Source organism: Drosophila mojavensis, unplaced genomic scaffold, assembly GCF_018153725.1.
Source record: "Drosophila mojavensis isolate 15081-1352.22 unplaced genomic scaffold, ASM1815372v1 contig_277, whole genome shotgun sequence".
NCBI lineage: Eukaryota > Metazoa > Arthropoda > Insecta > Diptera > Drosophilidae > Drosophila > Drosophila mojavensis.
In genome coordinates this window covers 1,926,705-1,946,785 of record NW_025318822.1, presented here as the reverse complement: position 1 = coordinate 1,946,785, position 20,081 = coordinate 1,926,705, and the positions used below count along the sequence as shown (strand labels likewise).

At 44.8% G+C, this 20,081-nt stretch overlaps 3 protein-coding genes across 4 annotated transcripts; 2 read left to right on the top strand and 1 right to left on the bottom strand.

The window, feature by feature from the left end:
• Positions 1-5: 5 nt before the first annotated feature.
• LOC6574085 (protein RRP5 homolog) lies at positions 6-4,898 on the top strand. The gene is made up of 5 exons (XM_002000107.4): positions 6-183; positions 242-2,517; positions 2,578-4,076; positions 4,165-4,330; positions 4,392-4,898. The coding sequence occupies exons 1-5, from the start codon at positions 103-105 to the stop codon at positions 4,558-4,560; spliced, it is 4,191 nt and encodes a 1,396-aa protein (XP_002000143.2). The 5' UTR covers positions 6-102; the 3' UTR covers positions 4,561-4,898.
• On the bottom strand, positions 4,688-15,217 carry LOC6574084 (PH-interacting protein). Of its 2 annotated transcripts, XM_044008321.1 has the most exons (16): positions 15,078-15,217; positions 14,783-14,841; positions 14,634-14,663; positions 14,158-14,217; positions 13,302-13,548; positions 12,425-13,232; positions 12,263-12,359; positions 11,886-12,200; positions 9,800-11,824; positions 9,130-9,389; positions 8,889-9,053; positions 8,552-8,825; positions 7,772-7,783; positions 6,489-7,658; positions 6,236-6,416; positions 4,688-6,169 (listed from the first exon to the last, which is right to left on the bottom strand). In XM_044008321.1, the coding sequence occupies exons 1-16, from the start codon at positions 15,118-15,120 to the stop codon at positions 5,166-5,168; spliced, it is 6,750 nt and encodes a 2,249-aa protein (XP_043864256.1). In that variant the 5' UTR covers positions 15,121-15,217; the 3' UTR covers positions 4,688-5,165. The 2 variants fall into 2 exon arrangements, with proteins under 2 accessions (XP_043864256.1, XP_002000142.3); XM_002000106.4 differs by lacking the exon at positions 7,772-7,783.
• A 100-nt stretch (positions 15,218-15,317) lies between these two features.
• LOC6574083 (zinc finger CCCH domain-containing protein 14) lies at positions 15,318-19,875 on the top strand. The gene is made up of 5 exons (XM_044008322.1): positions 15,318-15,514; positions 15,597-15,822; positions 15,881-18,274; positions 18,798-19,067; positions 19,135-19,875. The coding sequence occupies exons 1-5, from the start codon at positions 15,473-15,475 to the stop codon at positions 19,359-19,361; spliced, it is 3,159 nt and encodes a 1,052-aa protein (XP_043864257.1). The 5' UTR covers positions 15,318-15,472; the 3' UTR covers positions 19,362-19,875.
• The last annotated feature ends 206 nt before the right edge of the window (positions 19,876-20,081 follow it).

The following is a 20,081-nucleotide window of genomic DNA, read 5'->3' as shown; positions in this document are numbered from 1 at the left end:
GCAACACTACTATTGAATTTGTGTTGAGAAGTCCAGCACGTGTACGGGGCACATTGCGGTGTTTCGTTTAAATAATTTAGCGTTCGCTACGTAGTCTTTGGGATGGGTTCGAATGAGAAAAGCTTTCCGCGCGGCGGAATAGCAAATTTACAAGCAAATACGGACAGCAGCACATCAAATCTCGTAAGTAATATTGGCAGAGAGTCATCCAAAATCTAATTCTGAGTTTTGTGACCTGCAGATTTTTGGTGCCACACAGCGAAAGATTAAGAAGGCGCCAAAGTTAAAAGAAAAACCAGTTGAAGGGGAAAAAGGTGATCAGCTGCAAGCATTCTCCGCTGAAACACTTACATATGACACGCTCCAGGAGAATATGCTCGTGATGGGCGTCGTGAAAGCAACGGATGCCACCTCTTTACAAATTGCGCTGCCCGGTCGAATGACAGCGCGTGCTCTAGTGGCCGATATATCGGATGCATATGGACGTGTTGCCCAATCCTATATGGCTGGAGACAGCAGTGAATATCGGGACCTCACTGCGCTATTCAACGTTGGGCAGATCGTTTATGGACGAGCCATAAAAACAAGGAAAGACTCCGAGAGTAAACGCATGTCTCTGCTACTAACTCTTAAACCAAGTGAAGTGAATAGTAGCCTTCACCACGCCAACATCAAAAAGGGCTTTATTTTTGTTGGTGCTATAGAGGAAATCCAAGAGCACGGCTGTGTAATTGAAACAGGCATTGACGGCTTGCAGGCATTTGTGCCCATTGAAAATGCTGCACAGAAGCATCACATCGGTCAGTTGATCTTCTTGAAGGTGAAGCAAATTCAACACGATTCCGATAAAAGCACCTGCCAATGCGTGTGCATAGAACAGGATAAATTGAAGATTAAAAGCCAGCACGAGACAAATCTTGATTATATACTTCCCGGGAGTATCGTCAAGTTTAAGGTGACAAAACATCTAAAAAATGGACTGGAAGGCAGCATCATGAACGAGGCCTTTAGGGGATACGTAAACGAGCATCACTTGGCCGAGGCTCTGCAATCGCCGCAGGACTACGAGGTGAACGAAGAGTACCTGGCTCGTCTACTTTACGTGATGCCCTTAACTAAGTTGGTATACCTGACCTTCAATTTAAATATCACTGTTCATCCTGAACAGCCGGAATCGGAAGGCGAAGAGCTGCTGAAGAAGGGCAGCATCGTGGAGAAGGCACGTGTGCTGCGCCATGGCACAGGTGGCATTGTGGTGCTGCTGAACCACAAGTATAAGGGGCTTATTTCGTATGGTTCCATCAAATCGAACTTCAAGGGAAACTACGACCAGGACGTTGTTCTGGCCAAGTACAGCAGCAAGAGCAAGCACAAGGTGCGAGTGCTGGGATATGATGTAATTGAGTCTCTTTACTATTGCACCGATGATCCCAACGTGGTGAATGAAAAGATGTACACGCTGGAGGACATTCAAACAGGCGACATTGTTTCAGCTCGCATTGTGAAGCCAGATCCCAAAATCGGCGGTTACAGTGTTAAAATAGGGAAAGTTAACGGAATCATTGAGCAACTGCAATTGGCCCCAAATACGCGCTACGAAGTCGGACAGCGCGTACGCTGCCGTGTCTTGGAGATCTCCCTGGACCGGAAGATTTGCTATTTGAGCAGTCGCAATGAGTATCTAAGCAAGGGTATCAAGCTACTGACTTCACTGCAGTTAGCCCAGCCCGGGCACGTATTTACGGGCACCGTGGTCAAGTGCGAGGCCAGCTATGTGCTGGTCAAGTTCTGCGGCGGCATTAAGGGAGTTCTACACAAGCAGCGCCTCAACGAATTGGTGGAGAATACATTTTTCGAAGGCCAGACTACAAAGTTTCGCGTTGCTGGCCGGAACAAAGACCAAGTACTCCTAACATTGCCCGAGGACAAGTTTCAGCTTGGCGAAATAATTCCCATTGAAGTGACCAATAATACCTTGGATGCAGGCTTGGAATTTAAAATAACTTTAGCTAGTGATGATCAGAATGCAGCCACGGCTGGTGATGAGGACAATACGGAGGAGTTTGTGGGTCTGGTACCACTTCGTTTCCTATCGGACTACGTGGACTTGCAGGAAGCAAAGAAGCGCATTCATCCCGTAGGCAAACATATCGAAGCAGCCTGCATCATGCAGAACATTTTCAGTTTACGTGATGTGCCGTACTTTAGTGAGAATCTGACCAAGGATTGGCATACCGTTCAGGTGGGCGATGTGCTGCGCGCCAATGTTAAACATGCGGGCGAACAGGTGCTGGAGCTACTGCTGCCCGTGCGCAACTATAACAAACTGGTTAAATTGCACGTGAAGATGTTGTGTCTGCAGACCGTGCGGGATAAGCCCATCATGCTGGAGCCTGACCAGCTGCTGTATGTTAAGGTGCTCAGCAAGGAATTGGAGACTAAAACGTTGACTGTGTCTGCCAAACTAACAGATGTGTGGAGCGGCCAGCTGTCCGACACAGCAAAATTAGTGGAGAGGTAAGATATACTTATTTTCCTAATTGATATTAGTATTGCATAACTGCATAATCCTATCAGCTACTTAGAGGAAGTGTCACAGATTAGAAAATCATTGAAACACATGGATGCACCTATTGCCAAATACACAAGGGGAGACAAAATTAACGTCATCTTTAAAGGAATTGATTCGACGACCAGTAACTGGGTCTATAATGTGGAGGGCACAAAATCGATAAAAGCAATGATGATTTCCAGCTTGGCTGTCAATGCGACAGCACCTCAGGAGGGCAGTAAGCAGGAGGCCGTCATCTTGTGGATAGACTATGCCAATGATTTGTTGCTAATAAGCAATAAGAAGAAGGATATTGAGCACATCAGCAGCAGCAAGGAGCTGCCTCAAAATTTAATCGCAAAATCCGGCATGAAGGCCAAGGTATTGCTGAAACTCGATAACATTGTGGTGTGCTCCTTGAAGAAGGGTACCAGCAATCCGCTGATACTCTGTCCAATACGCCTGCATCCCAACGATGTGGAGAACACAGCCAGTGCCTGTCTACGGCAGGGTGATTTCTGTAATCTGGCATTCATACACGACAACCTGCCGATTGCCGTGCCAGAGACCGTCTGGAAGCTTTGGAAGGGCGTCAAGCGCGCTGCTGTTGAAGCCGAAGAGACGGCCGTGAAGCCCAAGAAGATGAAGATCGAAAATAATGCAAACAAATCAAGTGTGCAGAAAGTCACAAATGGGAAAAAAACTGAAGAGGAAGTGAAGCCGCTGGTGAACGGAAAGAAAAAGAACGGACAGCTTTTCTTCGAGGACAAGAAACCAGCCAAAACAAATACGTATAAGTCCAATGCAACAAGTGAGACAGCAGTCAAGGTGCGTTTGCCAGGTATCTCGAACTTCTGGGACACAGATGCATTGAATAACAAGACCCAAGAGGAGTCATCCAGCGACGAAGATGACCACAATGCAGCTGGCGGGGCCGAGCCAAGCTCTAGCAAGAAAAAACGACTTAGTGCCAAGGAAAAAGCGAAGGCTGAGGTCAAGGAAGAGGAACGATTGCGCGAAATCGAAGAGCGCAATGCAGATCCCAATCAGCGGCCAGAAACTATCGATCAGTTCGAACGTCTGGTGCTAGCGGAGCCCAACGACAGCAAGACTTGGATTCAGTATATGTCCTTCATGTTGTCAAATACAGAAATTGACAAAGCACGCGAAATTGCGCGACGCGCCATTAAAACGATAGCGTTCCGAGAAACAAAAGAGCTTCGTAACATGTGGATGGCACTGCTTAACTTGGAGCTCAGCTACAACTCATCCAATTTCGATGATGTACTAAAGGAGGCACTGACCCACACAGATCCACTTGAAACATACATAAAGCTCGTCGAAGTACTGAAGGCGCACAATCAGAAGGAGCGCCTGATCAGCGTATTAAACAACTTAATGCGCAAGTTTAAGTCAGACTTGCAGGTCTGGCGTGTGGCTGCCGATGCCTATTTCTGGCTGGGCATGCCGGAACGGGTGCAGCCAACACTGCAGCGTGCGATCAACGTTCTACCGAAAAATGAACGTAAGTTTCTATTAATTAGAGGAACGATTTACTAATTTGGGTATTTATATAATTTAAAAATAACAATTTTCGTTTACTTTTTCTCCAGACATTAATTGCATTGTGGCCTTTGCTAAAATATATGCCAAAAACAATGATAATGGCATGGCACAAACGTTATTAGATGACATAGTTACTTCATATCCGAAGCGAATTGATATTTGGGTGCTATACGCCGACATGTTGATCAAAGCTGGACTTATTGACTCCGCACGGTATGAAAGTCAATATGAATTAAATCTATGCTTTTACCAACTGATTTGAATCTATTTACAGAAACTTGATGGAACGTGCAGTGCTTCAAAAGTTGCAGCCGGATAAAATGCTTGTTATATATAAGAAGTTTTTGGATTTAGAAGAGAAGCACGGAACAGAAGAAAATGCGGCCAGGGTTAAGAAACTAGCCGAACAATACGTTCAGAGTCAAAACAAATCCCTTAAATAGGTTACAAAACGAATTGGATATGCTTCGATATAGTACCTACCTTACCGCAATAAGAGTTGTAGATTAAAATCACATTAGTGCAGCGTCCCCACTAAATGATGAAACTGAGAATGGCAATTACAGTCGGTCTGTTTTTTGTTGATACTTTATTCTAAGATCTATTTTAAATGAAGTGTGTGATTCTTGGATGCTAATGTTTTAAATATATGTATATTATATATATAGAAATACATACAGCTTGTTGCAGCAACATCCGTATTGCAGCTACATGATAATATGTAGCAGCAATGTTTGACGAGCGTGCTTCGGAAAATAATAATTAAAAATTTGAAACAATGCATGAAGGGCTTTGTGTTATATATAGTGAATATGGTTATACATGTGAACACGATTTCCTTAAGCCTAGTCTGGGGGTGGGTGGGGGCTTGCTAGCGGGTGAGGATGGCGGTACACAGGACACCTGACGTGTTACAATGACAATGAAATTACTCTTACACATTAATCAATAATAAGAAGCAAATGATAGAAAATGTAATTTGCTCATGCAATTATAATTAGTTTATACATAAAACAGTCTTGAGCGCAGCGCAGCTGAGCGCCCAATCTTAATCCTTAAATATGCCACGTGCCTTTGCTGATATCTTGCGCACACGCCCACGGCTGCTGACGCTCACTAGCTGCTCATCACTGTCTACCGTACTGCTGCCGTCATCATCATCTAGGCGGGGCTGTTGTTCGCGTTCCTGAGAGCTGTTATTGTTCGTCGTAGCTTGAGCATCACCGTTGCGCATGCGCTTCCGCTGGTTGGTTCCCTCTGGTTGGTCTTCCTCATCGGATTGCTCATTATAACGTGGACGCTTCTGATTACGGCCAGTGCGCTGATTGCTACGAAGACGATTGGATCGCCCACGCGGAGCCTCATAGTCATCATCATCGTCATCGTTTACAGACTGATCAGAAGCGGCACGAGCACGACGACGTTGTCGCTGTTCGCGTCCCTGTGTTGCAGTCGTTGCTGATGAAGATGAGGTTTTGGTTTTACGTCGTGTTCGTCCATTGCTGGGCGACACATAGCTTGTCAAGGGCTGATTGTCTTCAGAGTCGGTGGCAGTTGGTTCATTATCATCATCCTCATCATTGCTACCCTGAGAACTGGAACCACCATCAGTGCCTTCGTCAGAGGCAGCGGCTTCCTCTTCAGGCGGCTCCACCTCTTCCTCTTCACCCTGTGAGTGCTCCTGACTGGTGCGGGCGCGCAATCGACGTGTGCTTACATTATTTGTTGTAGAGGTGGGACGTCGGGGATTGGACATAAGAGATAATAGACGGGAACTATTCAGCGGATCAATGCTCGAGTCCAATTCATCTGCATTGCGCTGATGACGCGATAGTACGCGTCGAGGTGCACGTGAAGCTGCCGCTGAATCATTGCCCAGATAGTTATGGTCATGCGCAGCCATTGCTGGCTCCTGTTGATTAGAGCTACTAGTTGTTGATGTGGCATGCGACCGCGTCATATGCGTGCTACGTGGCACCGAAGGTAAGCGTCGGCGCAACGTCAACGGATGCGGAGCTGTTGTGTTGGCTCTCGCAGGTCCAGTGGCAGTTTCTACAAAGCATTGGTGTAAGAGTATTCAAATGGTTTTCTATAGTAAGAAGATTCTTCGAAACTCACTTTGCTGGTTATTCGCTAAGGGCTCATTATCACTGTCATCGTCATCATCACTCTCCGCAGCAACAGCTACAACGGTATTGCGATTCGTGCGTAGTTGCCGCGATGAAGTGGCAGCAGCTGCTTGACCTAAGGCAGCTCGACTAGTCGAGGGCATGTCGTCCTTTGTGGGCGTGGGTAAAATCTGATAGCATATAATAATCAATGATTATTTACTTTTATTCGAGGCTCTGCAATTTGATTTTACAAAACTTACCTCTTCAGCCTCCTCGCTATCATCGTCATCATCCTCGTCGATATCGCTGCCACGCGCCCAATCCATTAATGCACGTTTTGCACTCTGTCTGGTGGGTCGCCCAACTGGGCCATGAGAATCCGTATCTGAGTCAATAATACGACCATTGCGAACTGGCAAATGATAGCTGTGATCATTTTCAGCTGCATTTTGGGAGCGTGCTCCATTGGCACGCGTATTTCGTGAGGGGCTCTCAACACTGGAGCCGGCTGAAGCAGCAGCCGCACTAGTACTTGGCCCATTCCCAACGGCCGTTGAGCTCTTGCTCTTTGCCGGGCGACCTTTCTTGCGTGGTGTTTGACTGTCTTGAGTGCTATCATCTGGCTGGGAATGGGATGCTGCTGTGTGATTCTCATCTTCGGAGCTGCCGAGCAAACGACGGGTACGACGAGTGGTGGCCACAGCCCCACCACGACTTCCACCGGGCTGGCTATCCGGATCCGAGCGATGTCTTTTGTTGTTGTGTCTTCGCTTGCTATTAGCTTTGCGCTTGTTACCGCCACCTGCACGACCGCGGCGCCGGTCATTTGGATTGTAGCTCTCTTCAGAATCGTTGGCATTCGTCTCATCATCGCTGACATTCTGGCGCGCTGGACGTCCGCGACGGCGACGTGCCTGCTGTGGCGAGCTGTCATTGGAGTGCGCTTCTTCATCTTCATTTTCATCGCTGGTAGCATCCGGTGTCGTTTCCTCCTCTTCTTCCTCCTCATCGCTATCAGAATTGCTGCTGCTCTCATGGCGACGTTGCTGAGGATTGGACGATGATGATGTAACACGATTAGAGCTCGAACTAGCGGCAGGAGCGGCCACGCCATTGCGACGTCTATTGGCACGCTGCGACCCACGCGGCGCTTGTTGTTGTGCCACACTATCATCATCGTCATCGTCGTCGTCATCATCCTCATCCTCCTCGCTGCTGTGTGCTGGCAATCTTCTGGCTGCACCTGGAGGTTTCTGTGTACGTCGTGTGGCACGATCCGGTGGCGTTCGTTTGCTGGGACTGCTGGACCCGCGCCCGCTGCTACCCGATTTGTTTTTGTTGGCGCGTCTACGCGCTGCCTTCCAGCTGCTGATCACCGTCTTTATATGCGACTCGAAAAGCGCGCTTAAGCGCAGCGTCATTGCATAGATCTGCAAAAGAAACCCGATTCAATTAGTGAGAAGAGCAATTAAGAGAAGAGTGGAATGAAGTCAGTCAATGGCTGTTGTGTTGTGCTGAAGTAGTAGCCCAAGGGAAACCTTACCGCTAGATTATCCTATTTTAGTTGATTGTCACGGATCGTCATTCATTTGGTTTAGTTCGAAATATTTGATGGGTTTAGATTGATTCGATTGATGGTTTATGAGTTGGGTGGTGATTAATTTGAAGTTTGAAGGCATGTTAACAAATTGCAAAAGAAACGTTAAGAATAGATGAGCTGGTGTGTGAGATTGTGTGTGTTTAAGCAGTGCGGGAAATTGGAGACAGAACGAAAAAGAATTGGGGATTCCACTTGTTGCCAAAACCAATATTGAAAAGAACATATTCAAATAACAAAAGATTGAAATGAAGAAATCATGTGTGAGAAAAATAGTCCACCAGTCTAAAATATCGTTGTCAATCCATTTTATTTTCCGTTCTACTCAGTAAGTACGAATGTAAAATAATCAATCATCAAGCAAACGCATTCTGTTAGCCTCAATATATAAGTGAATTAAAGGAAAAATGTATTTAATGAAAGCTTAGTAAGGACAGCAATTAAAACTAATTGAAATCCAAATAAAACAAAAAACAATTGTAAGAACACTTGAAACTTTAACATACATATATACAATTCAAACTACGCTGCCTCAAAGCAAATTTGGAAAAGTATTTGTTTGGCTATTATTAACGATTATATTAACCATTAAGAGGCAGTTGCAATAAAGCAATAAATTCTCTCATTATATAAACGCCAATGACAATTGCGATTGATGCGCATTTGGCATTGGTTTGGAATAAATGACGATCTGCAGCAGTACCCAGATCCGGCTAGAGGACTCACCCGTGAGCGTTTATTGGTGTTATAGTTCTTGGAATTAAGAAATATAAGGCGCACATCCTTGGCAAAATCCAATGGATCATCGTAATTTCCGCCTAGCAGATCCTCTTTCACTGTACGCAGGTCCATCGGTGTGGCAATGATTTCCAAATAATCTGGGAATTCAATCGTATCGACTGGCTCGCGAAAAGGCAATGAATCTGGCCTCTGCCACATCAGATCCAGCAGCTGGCGACAATCTGAACGCCAATCGCCATCTGAACGTATGCGAGTCGAGCTGTATAAACAGAAAATTTGAATAAATAATTTATACATCATTTGATTATGTTTGTTTTTATACCGTCGCGTCGATGAAACACGCTGGCGAGCAGCAGCTGCTGATGTCGTTGGACCTGTGCTGGTCGATGGAACAACATCTGAATCAGCTTCGTTCTCCGACTCTGATGAGTGGTAAATATCGACCAGCTGATGATAAACGGCCGCCACATCTATTTCATCGGGTTCCCTATTAGGTTTGACAAATGAACAAACGATTAGGTCTAGGAAAACACAAAAACATAAATATATTACATTTTACTAACCTTATGATACGCAGACACAGATCCGTCACAATGCGGGCGTGCTTGACGATGCTGGTGTGGCGGCGATTATACTGCTCCGCATTAGTGGCCAAATATCGGACATCAAACTGAGCCGAAGTGATGCGACGGTAGAAATGGTTCTCGAAACGTGACTTGACTGTCGTTAAATCGATGGGATATTCAATTAAATAAGCATAGTCTGGATATATATTGAGGTCGACTGGCGCCAGGAAGTGCTCCGCTATTGATAAACGCATCACCTGGAAAAAAACCAATTGAACAATAATTAATCATTTATATTATTCTTATAATTGATTCCTAATATTTCTATTTCTCTAATAAATAGTAGGCAATGAGAACCGATGCTCTATTTTGGTATGAATACAATGGTTAGTCTCCAGTCGAGACTTATACGAAACACATCGGAGAACATTAAAATATTTAATATAATTTTTTTTAAGGTTTGTATTCCTATTAACAAAGTACTGCATATTTAATTTGAAGAATCTTTCCTACGGAATTCTTTATTTAAAATATTTTTGTTTTGATTGTTACGACATTTAATTAACCTACAAGTCTATCCTCCTTTTTGCATTCAAAATCTTCATTTCATCTTTCTTTTATTAATAAATGTTCTGCTCTTTTTGGTGTTTTCATTTTAGGCACTCACCTGCTCAAGTCCATTGATTATGCGCCGGCAAGTGCCGTCTCGATCGCCCCGATGCCACTCCTCGGACTTCGGTTGGTATAGCGTGGCGCGTATCTCTTCTGGCAGCACGGGTACAGCGCCGCCCACTTCATCGGGCAGACGCTGTTCATCGATGGGCTCCATATCCCAGGGACTCATATATTCGTACTCGCCGTTGTCCCAGCGCACGCGGAAGCACATGAAAAATGAGTCTGGAAAATCAGCGCTGAGTGCATGACGCGACTCGATCTGACCCATCCACCAACCGTCCCCGATCATACAACGAAAGCGGTCGCCAATATTCCAATTGCGTTGCACCGCCAAATCGAAGGTTTGGCGCAGTACCAGAAAGTCTAGCACATCCGGCATGTCATGATACTTTATTTTAAACGTAGTGCCCGTCATGTTTCCCTCGTCATCGATGATGGCCAGCTTGAGGCAGCACAAACGTGGCGGACGAATCTCGTATTTAATGCCAATCACACGGACTAATTCATGATCACGCAGTGTACGAAAGTTCCAAGGCTCGGAGCTGTGCGATAGCTTGTAGACCTTTTTGAGACGAACTGCCTCCAGATAACGCTGATGACCTTGGCGGAAATAGACAATCTCATCACCCATTTGAGGATAGTACGGTGCCTTGCGTGGTATCACTTCCGACAGCCACTCGGCTGGACGGTAAAGCTCTGGAATTTCGCCATTTGGCGCCGTTGGTGGTATTAGCACTCGCTTGCGGCCACGCTTTTTGCTGGAAGCAGCTGACGGGCCTGCCGTTGCGTCATCACTACTGTCATCAGACATGGTTCGACGGCGAGAGAGTGGTTTGCGCTTGGAACGCTTAGGTGGCTCGAGATTTGGCCCGGGCGTATCGGCAACCCAGTCTGAATAATCGGAGCTATCCGTATCAGATTCATCACTGCTATCCTCAAGATTCTCTTCCACATTCGAGTAACTAGTGTCCCCGGAACTGTTGCTGCTATCGTCATCTTCCTCTTCCTCATGTGGGGCGGCCACAGCTGCATCTTCATAGTGGTCCTCCTCTTGGTCACGAACAGCACGAGTCCGATATGCAGGCTGTTGGCCTCCTTGCTGTTGACCAGATTGAGCTCCACGCCTACGTCCAGGCCTTCCGCCCCCATTAGATCGTGTATTCCGTGGCCTGCCAACTCCAGCCTGCAGTGCAGACGCTGCACTGGCCGTGTTTATCATGATAGGGCGACGTCGCATCTCACGCTTATATTCTTGCATTTCGAACTGACCTGCAGAATATATAGTCTGCTTGAGGTTCTGTAGCTGCGCATATTTCATGGGGCGAACGTAAGTGCGACGCACGAATTTGAATGGCATTGCCTGTTGAGCAGGTAACACATTAAGCAGTGGTTCAGCTTGCGCCTGTTCGCCCGCAGCAGGCGCCGGGGCTGCTGGCAATGCCGCAGCCCAACCCTGACGAGGAGTGCCTTCGGTTATCGAACGTCGTCCGCCTAATACGTTTCCACGAGGCGTGGCATTACGCGAAGAATTCGAGTCGGGCAATTGATCCTGTCCTTGGCGCATGATTAGTCGCTCGAATGATTGATTCAAAACGTTACCATCGTTGGCATTGGCATTGTTAACGTTGTTGCCTTGTCGGTTGGCCAGTGCCGCAATCATGCGATCTATATGCGAGTAATTACCGCCTGGTCCCACTCCTGCTGCTCCAGCTCCGACCCCACCAGCTGCAGGTGCAGGAACAAGAGCAGCAGCATTCGGTGGTGCATTTATATTATCCTCAATGACAATACCATCGATGCCCACAGTCAAATTGGGTATTAATTGATCCATACTACACCGTTCACGGCCAGGAACAAACCGCTGATATTTAGTCGGATGTGGATTACCGTCAGCATCGACCAGAAATGGTGGTGGCATTAAATGCGGCATTATTTGTGTTTGCTCATCCACGACGTGATGATGTGCATCACGAATAAGGGGACGAAAGTCCGTGTGGAAAAACAACTCTGTGGGTAGCTAAAAAGAAAAGACCATTAATATCCAACAACTGGGATTTTTGTACCAATTTTTCACATACTAATTTGTACTTTTCGGTGCCAATACCGAGGCCAAAGATCAACATATGACCATGCGAGTCAGTCGCCGCTATCATTGTACCGTCCGGTGACCATTTGGCATCAAATACGCTACCATGTCCTTGGCCATCAATGTCATTAAAAAACTGAGCCACGCACACACCCTGCTCAATGTCCCACAGAAATACCTGGCCATCATGGCCGGCCGAGAGTAGTACATGTTCATCCCTTGGATTCGACTCAAGCACATACAGTTCATCCTTGTGACCGCGTAGCACGCGATGCAACTTTGCAGATTTTGAGTCCCAGATTTTAATCTATTGAACAAAGATATACTTAAGTTAATATGCCAATTATATCATTTGGTACATTTACGCACTGTAAAATCATTGACAGCCGTTATAACATAACGATCTGAAGCATCCCAGGCGACCATTGTAACCTTTAGTTTCTTGCCTTCCTCCGGTTCGGGACAACTGGAAGGTAAACAAACCGATTAATCGATTATTTTTTTTTTTTTTTTTACGTTTAGAATATTTACCTGGGCAATCGTTCGGTCATGCATAGTTTAGTGCTTTTCCATTGCTGCGACTCAAATGTCCAAATGTGAGCTGTACCATCTTTGCTGCCCGATATGAAACGTAAGCCGCGATGCGACCACTGCACCGAATCGACTGCGTCTGTATAAGCTTCTATTTCTAGGATGCGCTTGGGCCCGTCTTCGGCCATCATATAGACACGTACATGATGATCCGCAGAGCCAGCTGCTAAAAACATGCCACCTGGCGAGAAAGTAGTGCACATCATTTGAGCCTGTCCCGGCCTTAGCTTTTCGTGATATTGAGTGGGCCTTGGTGCGAAGGTTATCTTTTGACCGCGCGGTGTCGAATACTGCCAGAAGGCAATGGAGCCATCTGTGCTGGTTGTCACCAAATATTTGAGATCGCTGCGTGGTGAGGGACAAAAGTTAACCGAGGTTATCATGCCCGTGTGGGCGGCAAGAACTGCTATCGGTGAAGTGGTTTGCATGTCCCAGACGCGTAAAATGCGATCCACTGAGCCAGCAGCCAACATTGTATTATCCAAGTTGATTGCAATGTCGGTTATTTCAGCGGAGGCTCCGCGCAGCGTAGCCAACAGACGCCCATCCGCCGCAGACCAAATCTTGATGAGCAAATCATCGGCGCCAGTTATTATGTACCGGCCAGTGCGATCAAAAAGCACACAATACACCGACGAAAGGTGGCCAATTGTGCGCCGCAACAACTTGGTCTTGCGGTAGAGATCTGTGGGCACCAGCAACTTACGACGAACCAACCCGCCATGTTCTCGTCCGCTGAGTACCCTGGCTAAAAGTTAAATTACCAGAAGTGTTAGCATATATTTCTACTCATTTTTTAAATCTTGTTAATACTTACTTAAATTGTGTACGGGTTTTGTGAGCGCTGAGTCAGGCAGTGATATGCCATGCAGACGTGTGCAGTAATCCCGCAGAGTACGATGTTTGTATACGGTGTCTTTTGTGCGCAACAAATTTTGTCGTCCAGTGCCAAGCAATGAGTTTATTCCTGGCACGCTCGGCGCCAACTCTTTGTCGACTAAAGGACCAAGACGACTGCATATTTCTAGCAGATGATTCGGCCCAATATGCGCGTATTTTTGTTCCTACAAAAATTTGAAAATGAACGATATATCGATATCGATAGCTCAGTAGTGCGCAGCTGTTCGGAGCGCAAGTACCCACAGCCGTCTCGCTCTAACCTTGAGACATGCATATGCCGAGTAATATATACATACATATTCACACACACTCATGTACACATCACTGTATAGAAAGCAAGATGTCGGCCATTGGCATATTGTTATTAAAATTACTATGTAATTGTAATTAATTTATCTAATTTTTCAAAATTTTATGTACTGTACTTAAATATGTAATATTTTTAGACCAATATCACTTTTTATATATAATTATAATTATTTTGTAGCCAAATATTGTTTTATTAATTAATTAATATATTTAAATTATATTGTATATCCTGCATTAAACTAATTTCCATTATTTACAAAAAAAAATTAATAGTATAACACAAGTGTCTATTCAATCAATCGATGGCCATGTGACGTCACAAAGCGCATACGCACAAACACACACAAACGCCAATAGTCGAACAAAAAAGCGAAGACGTAAAGTCTGAACACTAATTTCAATTATGCAAGCACATATAACAAAATTTGACAATTAAACACAAATAAATCACAACAATAACTCACCAATTCAGCAAATGTCTGTTCATGCTCATTGCCCAGCCAGTCAATGCGTCGGGGCAGTACCTGGGGGTTATAGAAGAAGCGGCATTCAAAATTTGTTATCACTTGCACTTGCTGGGCATCAAAATAATGACGTCGCCGTTGCTTCTGCCCGCCACAGCCGGGAGCCTACTTTTTTACCTACTTTTACTAAGCGGACAAACGGCGGTACAGACAGACGGACTTCTCCCGTACGTTATACGATTCAGTTCAATTTCAGTATAGCTTTGAACTCTGAAATAAGCAGACGGTGTAGGCTGCTGCCGGCTGCGCTACAAAAACAACACCAACAACGACGACGACAAAACCAAAACAATATATATAAACAAACGTTTCTGAGTTTCTGCATTAAAAATTGCAAAGCAGAGGCAAGTCCTCAGAAAAAACATGTTAGTTTAATGCGTCACCTCACTGCGACCCACACACACAAATACACTTACCTTCTTTTTCTCTAATTCTTGCACCAGAACCTGAAAATTTATATTTGGAAATCGGGTTAGTAAAATGTTTGTAAACAAAAGCGAAATTCAAACGAAGAAATTGCGCTCTTTTTTCGGGGCGGCGCTTAGTAAAATGCCTGATCACTAACCTTTGCTGTCTCTTCCAGGGGCCCCGCAGTCAGAAATTTCGAAATTAGGAAGTACAATTCTGCAATTGAAACAATGGGGTATATATTAAATGCAACAAGTTGCTTGCTAAAAGCGCATAATTATCATAAAATTGCATTTATTTCGATGCGGCCATTCGCGCAGATTCTGCACTCACACGGGCCCAGGGCACTGAGGCTGAGGCCAGCCAGCCAGCCAGAGGTAGCGTACCTCTTGGCTGGGGTCAAATAGACGCCATATTTGTGCAAATTCACAAAGTTTGATAATACAACGCACCTGGCACTATCACATCATTTAAACTGGGCTGCCTGTTTTCCATTATTACACATTTTATTACGAAATTAGAAAAATTGTCGCACTGAAACTCGACTGAAATACTTTTTTCAGCTTCTTCTTCTGTCAGACTACGAAATGCCATTCAGGCGACTGCGTTAGCAAAGTCAATGCGAGTGTTTTCACATTTCAGAATTCAGTATGTTAAGTAACATGAATGTACATTATTTTGGTATTATTTGACTGTGCAGTTTTGGTCACATTGATTTCGTGCTGCAGTTGCTAGAAAATAATATTTCTTGTAACTCTTTTATTTTTGTCAATGTTGTAATACTTCGGCAAATAGGAACAGACCGCACATTGAAGGCACACAATATTTCGACAGTATATCCGTCAAAATGGATTGCAATCTAGGCAGCGAAATTGGTCAGAAGATGCGCGTAAGTTTGACTTTTTCTATTCGCGAAAAATCAATGAACTCGTAATCAACTGCTTTATTTCACAATTTATAAAATGCCGCAGAGTGCCGTAAAGGCGAAATTACTTGAATTGGGCACCGGTGGCTCTGCCGGCTTCATTGACGACGAACTGCCAGACTATGTGATGGTAATGGTAGCGAACAAACGCACCAAACAGCAAATGAATGCTGAGCTAAATCTATTCCTCGGCGATCAAACGGATCTCTTTGTTACTTGGCTACACGAAGTTCTTCAGAAGCTGCAGGAAGTCACGTTGCCAGTCCCGACTTGTAAGTTTTCTACCGTTTTTAGTTTGCATAGTATATTTCAATTCTTGTCCATACTTAGCTAGCAGCAAAAAACGTAAGTCCCGTCAAGCAGAAGTGCCCAAGGCAAAGGACAAAGACAAAGATAAGGACAAGGAGAAAGATAAAAGAGCCAAAGATAAAAGAGATAAAAGGGCACATCGAAAATCGGGCGATGAACTGCTTCATACAACGGGCGAAGTTACGCCAAGAACTGACCCCTTGCCATCAATTAGTTCCATAACGGATGTTTTTGCCGAGGAACTCCTAGAAAAAGCCAAAAAGACGCTCGATATCGATGGCACCCTGAAGGACGAGCTATTGCTCAAAAAGAAAAAACGGAAAACTGTCGAGGACGATGAGCAACCACAGCCTCAGCCACAGCCGCAGACAAGAGATATACAGCCGACATCAAAAGACTTTGATTTACCCACAATGTCGGAGATAAGCTCAACTACCACAAGTGGCAATCGGGAGAAGGATATAGCCGAATTGGCTGAAATACAACGAAAAATTTACGCGGCAAAGCAACAACTGCGTCAAATTGGTGAACTGGACGATGAAACTGACGAAGAGGAACCCCAGCCGCCTGTCGACTATACACAAAGTGGAAACGAGCCGAAGAAAGCTGTTGTCAGCAACACGGCTCCAGTTGCAGAAGAAGTCAACTCAAACTCGGGCAACTCAAGCACTCGCAGACCAAAGAGTCCCATTGTGTTCAACAGGACGTCCGAGCCGGTGGTAGCTAGAGAAAAACCAAAAGCCCAAACTGAAGTAGAAGCACAGCAAAAGTCGAATGACGAACACTTAGAGCGTCGCTCGGTGCACGAGCGATTGGGTTGCAAACCCCACGCGCCACAACCCTCGGATCGTCCACAGCGAGCACAAAAAGAGGTAAAACTTTACGTTCCGGCCCATCGGCGACGTAGCGAGCAAGAACCAGAGGAAAGTAAGAAATTAGATCGTAGCAGAGAGCGCAGGGAACGTAACGGTCAGACAGCCCACCGGCGAGATCGGGAGCGCGAAACCCTACACCGACGACGATCACCCAGTCGAAGTCCAAAGAGCAACAACTATAAACATCGAATTGGTTCACGTGTTATTGTGGCAGTTAATAAGCCGCCGGAGCCATCTGATGATGAGGACTTGCTGGAGAAGCCCGTTAATTCGGTTATCAAGATCAAGCCACGGCCACACGTCTCTCCACGTCGCCAGGCTTGTAAGAATCTGCTCTTGCGAGCTGTTGCCGATGCCCAACGATCGACAATTTTGGCCAAAACCACGACCACTTCCAGTGGGTCCAAGCATCGAGGCAACGAGGATGAGCCAGAGATCATCAGCTCAACGCTGGGTAAGCGGCGCTCAACTGATTCAGCAGGAGACAGGCCTGGACGAGAGCTGTTCCGACGCAGTAGGAGAGAGCTAGTGGTAAATGTGCTGCACAGAGATCGCAAGCGAATGCGTCCCTCAGTTGAGCCCCACTCGGAGGTCAATGTGGGTGCAAAAGACGAGGTCGAGGAGGAGGAGTATGTGCCTAGCTTAGGCGTTGGCGAATATGAGGCATATGTGCCGCAGCTAGTTCACAACACAAAGGAATCGGACATCGATATTGACATGCATGTGGACAAAGAAGCGGTCAGCGTTGGGTGCTCATCCGCTGCCTTGCCTAAAACTCAGTTTGTAGTGACGCTGAATGGTGATAAATCTCTAGGAAACGCTGCCGCTGCAGCCTATCGAAAGCGACCACGCAAACGTACGCCCTCGCCACAGGTGTCGTCGACCAGTTCGACAACACTGCAGTTAGCGAGCGTTGAGCCAACCTCAACGATCTGCACTGCGACTTCTTCAACAAATAGCAACAATAGACAGAACAAGGCAAAGCGAGCACGCAGCAATTCGCGGTCATCGCCTTCCACTTCGAGCAATACGCCGCCGCCAAAGCCATCGCGAAGCCTGCGTCGGAGTGAGGTGCTACGACAAACGCAGGAAATCAAAAAGATCATCATTAAGAACGACGCCGATGATGATGACGACGACGAGCAGCTGCCTGCATCTCCGCGGAAACGTGCATCTAGCAAACGGCTAAGCAGCACCTCCAACCAGGCCGCCCCCTCATCAAATGACCATAAATCGGATTTGAAAGAGCAGCTGGAGGAAAACAATCGATCAACGACGCCACCACTACCTCCGAAGCTGTTGGAAAAACGTAACATTAGCCGGGAGAAATCATCGAATGCGACAACTACGAATTCGACAACTGTGGAAACGGCTTCTAAGGCAAAACATACTCCTATTCGCTTCAAGATAAAGCCAGAAGAGGAGCAGCAGCCGCAGAAAAAACGTCGTTCGGGCAGTAAAGATCGTGACTCCTCCATAGAGCGACGTCGAATTTCTATACGGAATGCAGAAGATCGAAAATACGACAATTTGCCAACACGTAAGTAGATATATTAATAAATCTTACGCTGTTATCTATGTAGATAGACAGTATACACTATAATACTTTAATTTATCATCCTTCAGAGCGCAAAAATAGAGCATTCAAATTATAATTCCCATGAAAGAAAAAACTAAGAAAACTAACTAACAAAAGATATCTGGGGAGTGTCAAAAAAAAAAAAAAATTTTATATATTAATGCAAGAGTTTGTTAAATATTTGGTAATTATTGCTGTTTTATGACTAGAATAAATTAAGAAATAGCTATTTACAGCTGTTACAGGATCAAGCCCAAGCACTATGCTAGATCTATACGTTATGCTGCTAGAAAAATGTTAAATAATGAAACTGCTAAGAACTGTTAATTGTAATATGTTAAGTTTATAACATTATATAGATAATTATTGTACGAAGAATTGCCTAACCATTCAATTAGATTAATGTAAGCAATATATTTATGCAGACATATGGGTGTATTCCATAGCCACTAAAATGCTATATCATTTCTAATGTTTTCCATAGTAAGTGCTGTTAGCGTGGACTCAACCGTGTTAAAGGTGGCCAAGCCAAAGGAGCGCTGCAAGTATCATCCGAATTGCAACAAGCAATTCTGCGAGTATTATCACCCGTCGGCGCCTTGCAAGTCCTTCCCGAACTGCAAATTCGCAGACAAGTGCATGTATTCCCATCCCAAATGTAAATTTGACTTGGCTTGCATGAGCGTCGACTGCAACTTTGCTCACAGCGGACCGCGTGATCTCAGCCACGTGCATCTAACTGTACCGCCTCTCTGTAAGTGAAATGAGTTACCCACATTAATTTCAGATATATTTATCAATATATATGTTTGCCTTTTCAGCGTCGCATGTGATACCTGTGCAAAACTACAAATCAATATCCGCACCGGTGACAGCGACTACAGCAACGACCATGTGCAAATACTATCCTAATTGCACAAAAGCCGGCTGCACCTTCTATCATCCGAAGCCATGTCGTTACGGCAAGAATTGCATCAATAAGCTCGAATGTATATTCTATCATCCGGAGATGCAAAGCAAATTCAAATGGGTTGCCTCGCTTGGCTGAGAACAACAGCTCGGGCGGATGGAGCAGGTCCTTATCATTAGCATTTAACGTTAGGAAACTGCATCATATTATCATTATCCATAGCCCATTTTTGCATTATTAGGCACTACTCGACTGCATTTTCGATCGAGCCGGATTGGCCAAGAAAAACGGTTCGCACAGGTCACATTATTTAGAATCTACCACATAGAAAGAATTGCAAACCATTTTAATTGTGTTTCTATCAATAATATGGAAAATAACGAAAACTGTTTTTGAATAGGATACATTTTTTTTTTTTCAGATTTGTTTATATTAATTTATGAATTTTGTTTTGCCTACCGTTTACATATTACACATATTTCGTAAATTAGATATTCGATTGTGAAAAGACGACCCCGATATTTGGATATTCCCATCGTTGTCGATAGAAACACGTTGAATTAGATGAAAAGGCAAAGTAGTCTACATCTGAACTGTAATCGTCATATAAGCTGGTGAATAAAATTTAGCAATTAACTTGCTATAAATTGGATATCAAAATTTGTTTTATTTTCCAACAGTAGTCAAAATGTTATTCGTTTTTAATCTGCTGGTAAATATTGGTGTAACAAATTATTAAAGCTCATAAATCTAATATTAATCGCAATAATAATGCTAAGAAGTATCATCTTAGAAACGTTTTTAAAATGCAATTAACTAAAATTCGCGTTCTAATAAATCAATAAATATTACAAATTA